Below are 12,047 nucleotides of genomic sequence, written 5' to 3'. Positions count from 1 at the left end.
TTGTTTGTTCACATTAAAACCTCATTCTAAATTAATTCACAGTATTTTTTAATGCTTGGTCCATGATTACATTTCAGTGCAAAATTATTCAGAAATAGTGCTCTTTTTGTTAATGAAATAAAAAAAAGAGCTGTACAGTTATACTTCTACATTTTATAGATGTAGATTACATACCATCAATATTACTAGAACATTACAGTCTTGTATTACGCTTGTATTTTGAAAAAGTGATGCAAGTGTTGAGAAATGGGTTTTGGTGGAATAACTAAAATGAAGACGAAAAAACACACTGAGAATGCTGGTTTATTCAGTACAAATCAGGACCACCAAAAGCTGACCGAAAAGCTGAGCTCTAGGGAGCGCACATAATGCCAGTGCTGTAGTGGGATGAAGAGGACGTCTCCAGGACAGAGAACACATTCCTCATAAGAGGCTCTACAGAAATCTGGAAACTTCACCAGGTCTGGATTCTCTACCTCCACCTGGTGGGGGAAAAACAAACTCATATTTTTAATTATTATTTTTTTTTTATAATCTACAACAATGTACAGTGTAAATTCTATTTCAAGTTACGCTAACAGAGTAAAAAGGCAGCTTTTATGCCTTTTAATGAGTTAATTGAAGTACAGCATGAAAAGATTAAAAATAACCCTACAGTAATCAGAATTAGTGTTATATGTAAAGGATAATCAACGGCTTGCCATGCGTTAAAGAATTTTGGGGGTGCCGTTCGCGGAGCTGCCGCTGACCGCCTGGAGCTTCCAACATTTTTAAACACACTCTCCTTATACAAAAACTGCAGATTTGACTAAAAAATAACTATATTCTCGCTTGAAAAACTCTTAAAACCTGATTTTGTGGCATAATTTATGAGTATTTTCCTAATTTTGCAGATTCTCGTCCGCCATTAACAGTCCTCATCGGTTTCCTGTGAAGCATATGCGAGTTGCTATGGTAATTATAAACGTTTTGAAGAAAGCGCATTTATTTTAAACTGTGATCAAAACTGACTGGAACTACCTTTGCATTTCAACAAAAATAATGCACACCCTCCAGCCAATCAGAATCAAGAATTTTAACAGACCATGGAATAAATTAGTTACAGTGTTATTGCAAAGTAATTGGCGTTAATCGGCACCTGATAATTTCATGAATAAAACAGCACTGCATGCAACATCCACAACTAAATTCCTTAATTGTGAAACTCAAAGACTGCCTAATTGTTTTTCATTATTTCTTTTGATCATATTTACTGTGATGTTGGTGTCTACTGTATGTTTAAATAACAACATAAACAACATCTTCTACCTGACTGGTGTTGTGGAGTAGCTGCGACTCGTGTGGATACAGATTTTTGGTTTCCTCTGGGCTGTAAAGCCGGATGTATTTTCGTCCAACCACCTGACATTTAAAAACAAAGCCATAATGCCATCAAAGGGGGGAGCAAACTGTCTTGCCTTTCAAATGCCAGACGAACCATTGGGCTCATGTTTACCTGCGCCAAAAAATTCTGTTGAGGATCCTGATGGAGAGGAGAGATGGTCCCTCCAGGTCCAAACCAGGCATTGATTGTAATGTCATCCTCATCTCCCTCTCCAAGACAACAATAGTCTGGAATACGAATGTCTTCTTTCAGCTCTGGAACCTGTGCATGAAAAAGTGAATGAATGGTAGCCAATGTTACTGCTGTTGTATCTGCATGATGTTACATCCATTAGTTGAAGTCCAAGTCAAATGCTATAAATGAATGTAAACACTAAAATAAAAGTTCTCTGTTGGAGATTTTTTTAATCTACGCACTTTTCCATTAAACAAATAGATCTTCACAATGGAAACGGGATCTTTGGATTGTTAAAACGTTCTTAGAAAGGGTCTTTTAGAACCCACAATGGTGCCATCACTGCAACAACAAAAAAAGTTCTTGTAAACATTCATTTTTAAGAGTGAAGAACCATTTTTGGTTTGCATAAGAACCTTTCAGCAAAGTGTTCTTAAATGGCATCTATTTTAGCCCTTTTTCAATACTTAAGATAAGTTTTTTATGTCTTCAGAATGTGTCTGTAAAGTTTCAGCTCAAAACACCCATCAGATTATTTATTATAGCTTTTAAAATTTGAGCTCTTTGGACATTGTAGCTGTTTTTGTTGACTGTGCCTTTACCGCAAAAGAGCTAGTTCTCCCTGGCCATCATTGTGCGTGTCAGAGCCACAGAGATCACGCCAATGAGTGTAGCCTTTACGTAGATAAACAGCATAGTGACAGACAAGAATGAAGCAGTTCTATCTTACTACAGTAAGAACTTACTTTCCCAATAGTTATTTGATATATTTGTTGTGGAGTTAATTTAACCCTTTCTGCAACAATGAGTCCACTCACACACACATTCCACGTTTAGCTTTGCACTGTTTTTGTACGAAAATGTGACAGGATACACATTAATATAAGGACATCCGTTATGTTAATGTACAAAATAAACCTGATTTAAGTCCACAAACCGGGATTGAAGCGTCGTCTTTTATAATTTTACTGACATGCGGCTGTGGTGATGAATTACATAGCGATTTTACTGTATTTATTACAAACATGCACTGTTTTAAAAATATTTTAAAGTTGTAAAACTCACTCTTGATCACATGTGATGATTGATGATCACAGAGAGCTTAACAGATCTTTAAATCCCAGTTGCTTTGCGCATGTCCTGGCTTGTGGATAAGATTATGTGTGTTACTACGGAGACATGTAATTCGCATCTGTCAATCAATTTGGTGGGCGAGGAAACTGGAATCCTACATCACATTGTGGTGCGCCTCAAAATGGGAGGGATTTGGATCCCTAAAAAGAGACTTATTGTGTTTCTATCACTCCAATATGACAATGGACACACTATACCTACACACAGTTCTGTCCAATCAGCTTACAAATGTTCATTTTGATCATAGGTGCCCTTTAAATCAGTGTCAATAATAATGAATAAATTCTTCCACAATAAATAGTTTTATTCTTTCGGAAACATGATTTCAGCTTGTAAAACATTCTTTCGTCATGTATATTTTATTTAAATGCACTTCTAACGTTACAACGAGGAAGTTATTCTCTTACAGAGAACTCTGTAAAATAAAACCCTGGAAGGTTCCCTGGGGCTCTTACAATAATTTTGCATTTTTATGACTTCATCTTCCCCTTGCCTTTTGATTTGGAGTGACAAAGGGTAGATGTAAAAATATTCCCTAAAGAAATGAGACACTATGACTATACTGTTACACATCATCACACATTATATGACCATGAAATAAGCATGAAGCACTGTTCAGCAACATTGTGTTAATGTATTCATAAATGAAAGCAAAAGTAAACAACAGAATAGTTAACATGATACCAGACTTGTGGTGGAAGATATGCAAATTCCCTACCTGCCTCTGTACTTTTATTTCTGATATGGTCACCGGATATCAGACATAAAACTATGACTGGGGACTGTTGTGCAGTCACTTAAGTGCAATGTTAGCAATATTGAATTTTATTGAAGAACATAGTTGATGCAGGGTTCAAAAACACCTCAAAGTTTATATTGATGAGCCAAAAGACACCACGAAAAGTGAAAGTGTGAAATTTTGTAGCAATTTTTTAGCACTTCCTCATACTTAAATTTCTTTGAATAATTAGAACACGTGTGCTGTTGAACTTTACAATGAGGAAGAGCATTTGCATGAAAATATTTTGAACTTTTGCACGTTTTTGTTGCCTCTAATGCATCAATAAAGATTTGAGGTATTTATGAACCCTGCTTAACAATGTGTGTTTTTTATGCCTGCAGTTTTCATTCATCGTCTCTGATCTACACATTAAATTAACTGTTAGTTCATCAGATGCAGTGCATTTTCTTTGACTTCCATAAACATCCATAAACATGAACACAAGTAACAGTAAAAATGGGATTGGATCCAATCTAAACTCCTCCTTTCTGACAGCTTATTCTGCTCTGAATGGTCAAATGGCCCAGTATGTTGTGAATAGATGATTGCTTAAAAGGAAAGTTCACCATATGTGTGTGGCCACGTGATGTGCGTTTTTAGCGGTATAATGTGGAGAGAGATCTTATCAGAAATCCTAGATGAAACGCCAGTGTGAATGTGGATCGTTTTCTTTCTAAAATGCCAGTTTAATACTAAGACGTATTAGTGTAAACGGGGTCTAAGTGTGTATTTTTTCATGAGCGGGTTGCTGCTGCGACGAGGACGGTGCGGAGGATCGCGATACCGGCTCAGCATTGCGATGTCTATCTGCCATTGGCGATGGATGATGGCATTGTCTATCGATCCAACCCTATTCCTCATGTCTTTATTTTATTTCAGTTTGGTTCGATTATGACTTTAGTCAGATTAAATTAATCAAAAATCGCTGTTTACATGGTAGACTCTAAAGAGTATTGTCTTAATCGTAATAGAATCAGATTATAGGTGTCCATGTAAACGTACTCAGTGATATGAACACAATGCTGTCGGTTTATCAATCCGAGTCTCATCCTTTAGAAGTTCATAAAAAGTAGATTTGCTTTCACATGTCTCTTCTCAACATGAAACTTTTCCAGACCTCAGCTACAACTAGTGTTTGAGGGTCAGGGTCAGTCAATGAGGACTATAGACTGAAATCAAGCAAATGTGGTAATTTTGTATGGTTAGTTACAGATCTTTTCGTTCTTTTATAGACCAATAACTCCATTAATCCTGCACTTTGATCTTTGCAGACCTTTTACATTCACAAGCATCTAAATTACGCACAAAATGAAAGGCAAAATCTGAAAAGGCATAATAAGGTCAGTTAAAAGGTGAAGTGTGTAGTTTTTGCTTGTCGAGTGGCCTCACATGGAATTGTAACTAACCTGATCAAACAACTGATGCTGAGCCAAATATCCCACTCCATCCTCCGCCTAGAAGAAAACAACCTAAAATAGCATTTACAGACAAAACAGCCACTTTAGATAAACAAAAATACAGTATTTCAGTTGCTTACGGTTCCTGTAATGTAGCGGTCTATGAAGTCATTCACTGTAATGAGCTTTTGTGACCACTCTTCGTCTGTGTACTTGGATCCCACTTCAATCGGTACCGTCCGGCAGCCGGCAACAGTCCGTAAATAGTCTATGCTTAGAGAGAAAGCACAGCATAGCAGTGTACTGATGTTTTAAAGCGCAGGTGTCAAATGCAGTTCCTGGAGGGCCGCAGCTCTGCACGGTTTAGCTTTAACCATAATTAAACACATTTGATCAAACTAATTGAGTCCTTCGGGATTGTTTGAAACCCACAGGTATGCGTGTTGAAACAGGGTTGGAACTAAACGGTGCAGAGCTGCGGCCCTCCAGGAACTGTATTTGACACCTGTGGTTTAAAGGATAAAATCATATAAAGCTAATTTTATATGTACCTCCATGGATGCTGAGTGAAGGCTGGCCAGTGGTCAGTTATTCCCTCTATGATCACAGGCTTTTTAGGGCCCAGGAAATCTAATCTGAAGCGCTCCAGAGAAGGACAGTGAATCCTGGGAACTTCCTTAGTGGGGTTTAATACAGGCTCGGATTCACAGTCACGTCTCTTTTTCTGTTTTAGAGAAGATTTATAAGTTAATAGAGTATATGTTAATAGAGTAGCTAAATAATGCAATTTAATATCATGTTTTTGGCAAGCGGCAACCTCCCGCTCTCCCTCGGGAAGCCAATACGGAAGTAACTGAAACTGCAATTCATCAAAATTCCGCTAGTCCTGGCTCCATAATAGAGCAAATTTCAATTGAGCCCACTGTTAGAATGGCCAACTTTACAGCAGGAAAAAAAGGTGTTTACAGCCTGGTACAAAAAATGATTTTGGTTCATATAGCTATTATTACCCTCCATGACAACTGTGAGGGGGGTGAATTTTTTTTATAACTCATCCATTTCCTTTATATTAGGTTATATTAAGTTTGCATAATTAAGGGCGTGGCCACTTGAGTGACAGCTAGGTCTCGCTAGTCGCCGTCACTTCACCTCAGCTGAATCCGGCAGATTAGCCACTGATCTCGGCATATTCATCGTATTTTGGTTGTTTTATGTGGCTTTACACAGTCAGCTGCCTTTTGGACTTATTTCTTACAATTATCAGATTATATGGGATGCTGTGTGCACTTAATTGTGCTCACAAACCATTCACGTGGCCTCCGTTTCCCATGTGAGTAAAATTACATACTTATACCATCTCTATAAATGTATTTGTTTTATTTAAGATCATTTATCATTAATATTTTTCTTTAGAACCGTAAAGCACTCCAGAATCTGACAGAGTGATTAGCCGTAGGCTCTAGAACAATCATCTGAAGCGTTGTCATACAGTGTTATGCCTGGATTTCATCAATAGTCTTGCATTTACTAACACACACTATATCTGAAGTGTTTGGAAGTAATTCGCGTTTTCCTCCTGTAGAAAAACGTCATAAGAACAATGCTTAGTGGCTCAATGTGTTACAGCAGTGTTTTTGAAAGTCTAAACACTTTATTGATATAGTGTACAGCCAAGCACATGTGGTCAGAACACAAACGAGCCGCAGGTAATAAAGTATCAAGCATTTCTCCCAAAGTAAAGTCTGTCTGCCAGGTCTAAGCAAAGTGCCAGCAGGTGTCTGTAGCTCCGCTCACTCTCCGCCTCTTTGCCCTTGTTTGGTATCCCGCCGTGGGTGCGTTGACGCGCGAACAAAATGGCGACGGTTGGCCGTGCCTACTTGTAGCTTCTTTTGCAGTGTTCAGAAACCTATGGGTGACGTCACGGATGCTACGTCCATATATTTTACAGTCTATGATTTTTGGATAAATCTTTTTTTTTTTTGATAGTTCTGAAACAAAATCTTTATTAAACAATAACAGATATAAATGTTGTTTTATAATTTTTCATAAAAACATGACTTTAAAAAAAAAATATCATTTTCTTTTTTTTTACACATCATTTCATCTTTTTATGTAATTATAGCTAATATAATAACTCTTTTCTGGACACTCAAAGCTCTTTACGCATTTTTTTGGGGAATCTCCTCATCTACTACCAGTGTGCAGCATCCAGCTGGATGACACGACAGCAGCTATATTGCGCCAGACTGCACACCACACACCAGCTGATTGGTGAAGAGGAGACAGAGTGATGAAGCCAATTATGATATGGGGAGGCCATGGATGGACAGAGGCCAGTGGGCAAATTTGGCCAGGATGCCAGGGTTAAACCCCTACTCTTTTTCGAAGGACATCCTGGGATTTTTAACGGCCACATAGAGTCAGGACCTCGGCTTAACACCTCATCCGAAAGACAGCACTTACTGAGCAGTATAGAGTCCCCATCAAATTATACAGTCATTGTATTTACGCAGAAATACTCCAGAACTAAAATGACTTTAAGTTAATATTTTGTTTAATTAACTGAAATGAAACTAAAATAAATGTCAATATTAAATGAAATTGAAAACTAAACTTGCAAATTAAGGTTAAAATTAGGAATGTTGCATTGGCAACTAACTGAAAATAAAGTTTAAGTATGAAAAATACTAAAACAAATAGAAATTTAAAAGCTAAATAGAATAATAAATAACATCAAAGATAGGCAGTGGGTAGCACGATCGCCTCACGGCAAGAAGGTCGCAGGTTCGAGCCTCTGCTGGGTCAGTTGGCTTTACTGTGTGGAGTTTGCATGTTCTCCCCATGTTAGCGTGGGTTTCCTCCGGTTTCCCCCACAGTCCAATAGGTGAATTGGGCAGGCTAAATTGTCCGTAGTGTGTGTGAATGAGTGTGTATGGATGTTTGCCAGGGTTGCTGCTGGAAGGGCATCCGCTGCGTAAAACATGTGCTGGATAAGTTGGCGGTTCATTCCGCCGTGGCGACCACAGATAATAAAGGGACTAAGCTGAAGAGAAAATGAATGAATGAAGCTGACTTCACCTTCAAACATGGCTCTTCGCTCCTCTCTGCTTTGTTTGGACTCGTCGTTTTAATTGTTTTCCTCAAGATGGCAACCAGTCTTTGCAGAATGTTGTCCATAATGGCTGCTCCCATTAACAGACTCATGTCACACGTCCTAATGGCCTCCTGAATGATGTTTTGAGATGGATTTCCATGACATAAACTTAAAACTTTGAACAAGCAGCCATAAGAGTAAACTCTCCTCCACTCTTTGTCCACATCTCTCCATGTGCCAGTGTTGAGCTTCTCCCAGGAGTAATCCACGATGATCTGAGCTCTTTCGGCAGAAACTGGACAGTCTGCTTCACTGTACAGCTGATCTCTGGACAGCTCGAGACACTTCAAAACACTGAGTTCAATCTTTTCACTGAAGTCAAGAGGAAATTCGGACACAGTCGAAGGCAAAACGGCACGAACATCTGTCCAAACTGAAGCCATGAGAAGTGTTCAAGATCACTTGTTATACATTTCTGATGTATGATCTGGTGATAAGTGATCATAGATGTAAGTTAGTTGGTTTGCTAAGGAGAGGCTGCTCATTGTATTATAATAACGAAATGTCGTGCATTACATGTCATATTCACTATGATATATGGTAAATAATAAAAAATAAAGTGTGCACTAATAGTGTAGACGCCGTGAGAATCTGTAAATGAAGTTAAAATAAAAGTTTTACAGCGACATGCATCTGCAAGAGGTTGGAAATACCGCCTGGTTTTCGTGTCCGGCTAGAAACACAGAAATCATACGTTCCCCTCTGAAATACATTCCGAGAAACACTTTGCAGAATTACCATGGTATTAAAACGTAAGACAGGATATTGCTTGTGAATACGATCAAATAAAATCTTTTTTTAAACACTATTTTGTTTAAGTATTCACAAGATATATCTTTGGATCGAGTAAGAAAAATCCTTTTGACATTAGAGTGAAAGGGTTTTATAATGGGAGTTCTCCTACTATCATTCAAAAATTAAAAAAAAGAAAACGAACAGCAAAAAAATATATATAGCTATTAATATAATTAAATAATTAATTAAATAAATAAATAGGTAGGTAAATAAATATATAAATAATATTTTAAATAAATGAAATAACATAAAAACAATGTTCTCCTCTCTGTCTTTAAAAAAAGCTGTATGTGATCAGCCATACGATGTATAAACATTTATCTCTGTTAAGATCTTCAAAACAAGGATATTAATTAAACTGTGAAGTTTGATATATGTAAGTTAAATCAACAAGAACTACATTTTGGATGCTTTACTAGAAAAAAAATGCCTGCAATCTCTCGTCTCAACCAAAATACTAAACCCATACACCACCGTAATTATTAAATAAATACCATTTAAAACCATTCAAAATGCCCTGTGTTTACAGTAATTCAGAAAGCCTTGTTATTAGCGACACCTGTGGCCGTTAAATGAATCGCAGGCATCAACGGGCGCTTGATTCAGGATGTTCCCTTGGATCTGCTCACTGTGAAGTTCTTTTTAATTCTTTAATCATAAGTAATAACCAGTCGCAGTGATACTGATAATGAACATCCAGACAGACACCAATGAGAGCAATGTTTAGGTGTATAAGCAAACATGTGCTGCACTCTTTTCTCTCAAAAATGAAATAAGCACATATAGAAGGCCTGCACAAGAAGTTTGACCAGAGAAGTAATAGTCATGCCCAACTGAACCTGGATTCTCTCAAGTTTTTTTTTCTTCATTTTCGTCAATTGGTGAAGTTTGTTCCTCACCACTGTCGCCACTGGCTTGCTTGGTTTGAGACTTGTGGAGCATCTTTTCCAGCATCATCTTCATTAACATTGTATGTATTTGGTTCATGTAAGAGATGCTGTCAGGAGCCTGTAACTCGTCTTTGTCACATTCTTCTCAAATCCCATAGTCCTTAACTTAAAAATCACTTATAACTATACAAACCAACATTTTATAACCCCCTTTGAGGACAGCAGGAGTCACTAGTCACTGTCATTGCTCTTTTTAGGAGATGGGCTGAAAAGTTTGGGAACACCTGCCCTGCCCTACCAAAAAAAATATAAGTAAAAATAAATAAAGAAATATATAACCAAATTTAATAGGTGATAAATATTTTTCAAATCTGATTAAATCTAATTCAAGTGCAAATGTTATAAAAATAAATTTAAAACACTATAAATGACTGAAAACATTGGAAATCACTCAGATTATTATTCGCTGTTGTCATGTTACTCACTTGTCTTTATTATTTCAAATTCTAAAAAATAAATGAATACCCTTTATTAAAAACTTTATTCTCTAGGCAGTAGGTTCAGGCTGGTCTAGTCTGGTGAGGTGGGTGTAAAAACAGTAAGGGACCATCTGATTGGTCAAATCTGGATTAAAAATATGCATTAAAATTTTGTAATGTGTTATTGAAATTGCATTGCCACTTTTGTATAGTGGCTGAGAGAGCTTAACGTGCTGCAATTTAAGAAAGCACATGTAATTGCAAAAAACACCAGCAAATTAAGAAAATAACTTCATCAGTTTGACAACACATGTGCTGCAAATGTAAACACGTTTAAAAAAACATGCTGCATTTTCACACAACGCAAACAAAATTAGCAAAATTGAAATTTGACTCAGATTTTAAGTTTGACAATCAGCAAAAATAAAGCAATATATACCAAAACAACAGTTTGAGACGGTAATCCATGCTTTTGTGACCACTCGGTTAGATTACTGTAATACACTGTGTGTGGGGAGTAGCAGTTCAGCTATTGGCCGTTTGCAAATGGTACAAAATGCTGCAGCACGCCTGTTTACTGGTACTCACAAATATGACCGAATTTCCCCCGTGTTAGCTTCGCTTCATTGGTTGCCAATTCATTTTAGAATGGAGTTTAAGATTATTTTATTTGTTTTTAAATCTCTAAATGGCCACACCTTATATCTCTGAGCTGATACACCCCTATAAGCCCACTCGTTCTCTCAAGTCAGCTGACCAGCTTCTCCTGATTGTGCCAAAAACAAAGTGCAAGCTTAGAGGGGATCGTGCTTTCACTGAGGTATTTCTTAGACATTATAATGATTTGCCGTTGCTCATTTAAATCAGCTCTTAAAACTCATTTTTTTTCCATTGGCATTTGACACCTTATTTTAATAACTGGTTATTTTATTATATATGCCTTTTTTAGGTAGTTTAGCTATATTTTATCTTGTATTTTATATATTATTATGCTTTTTTGTTGCATAATTTCTGTACTGCACTTTGGCTCATCTATGTGTTTGTAAGGTGCTCTGTAAATAAAGTTTGATTTTGACTTTGAAATTAATAAAAGGTACTGCATTGCACACATCACAAACAAATTACGAAAATGCACTGCAAAAAGAACGAAACACAATGGAAATGTTTCAAGTGGACCCTAAAATGTGATGGACCCGGCTATTATGGTTATTTAGACTAATAAAATACAAAAGACAAGGGAATCAGGATGTTAAAATAAACTTTACTAAGCAATAGCCGGGTGACGTGGTGGCACAGTGGGTAGCACAATCGAAGGTCACTGGTTTGAGCCTTGGCTGGGTCAATTGGCTATTCTGTGTGGACTTTGCATGTTCTACCCGTGTTCGCGTGGGTTTCCTCCAAGTGCTCCGGTTTCCCCAACAAGTCCAAAGACATGTGGTGCAGGTGAATTTGGTAAGCTAAATTGTCCGTAGTGTATGTGTGTGAATGAGAGTGTATGGGTGTTTCCCAGTGATGGGTTGTGGCTGGAAGGGCATCCGCTGCATAAAACAAATGCTGGATAAGTTGGCGGTTCATTCCGCTGTGGTGACCCCAGATTAATAAAGACACTAAGCCGAAAAGAAAATAATTGAATTAATGAGCAATAGCCACGGCACAGCAGCGTCTGTCATGTTTTAGGGTCTTCTTGAAACATTTCCACGTGTTTCGTTCTTTTTGCAAGTGTTGTGAGAAAATGTTTTGTAAATTGTTTGCACTGTGTGAAAATGCAGTGCGTTTTTTTATGTATATGCATTGTGAGGATTTGAAGCACATGTGCTGTCAAACGGATAAAGACCTTTTCTTATTTTGCCGGCGTTTTC

The 12,047-nt window shown here is 37.4% G+C and overlaps 1 protein-coding gene across 1 annotated transcript; it reads right to left on the bottom strand.

The window, feature by feature from the left end:
* Window positions 1-287: 287 nt before the first annotated feature.
* On the bottom strand, window positions 288-8,692 carry kdm8 (lysine (K)-specific demethylase 8). Its single transcript, XM_056454238.1, has 7 exons — window positions 7,949-8,692; window positions 5,422-5,594; window positions 5,011-5,143; window positions 4,880-4,927; window positions 1,496-1,645; window positions 1,309-1,401; window positions 288-482 (listed from the first exon to the last, which is right to left on the bottom strand). The coding sequence occupies exons 1-7, from the start codon at window positions 8,405-8,407 to the stop codon at window positions 318-320; spliced, it is 1,221 nt and encodes a 406-aa protein (XP_056310213.1). The 5' UTR covers window positions 8,408-8,692; the 3' UTR covers window positions 288-317.
* Window positions 8,693-12,047: the final 3,355 nt, after the last annotated feature.

The sequence above is a fragment of the Danio aesculapii genome, chromosome 3, assembly GCF_903798145.1.
Source record: "Danio aesculapii chromosome 3, fDanAes4.1, whole genome shotgun sequence".
NCBI classification, from domain to species: Eukaryota; Metazoa; Chordata; class Actinopteri; order Cypriniformes; family Danionidae; genus Danio; species Danio aesculapii.
This window is presented reverse-complemented; position numbering and strand designations above follow the sequence as displayed.

Coding starts and splice junctions, on each gene's coding strand:
- kdm8 (XM_056454238.1), bottom strand. CDS start 8,407: ATGGCTTCAGTTTGGACAGATGTTCGTGCCGTTTTGCCTTCGACTGTG. Junction 5,595..7,948: donor GCGAAGAGCCATGTTTGAAG/GTGAAGTCAGCT, acceptor TCTCTAAAACAG/AAAAAGAGACGTGACTGTGA. Junction 5,144..5,421: donor TTCACTCAGCATCCATGGAG/GTACATATAAAA, acceptor TTTCTCTCTAAG/CATAGACTATTTACGGACTG.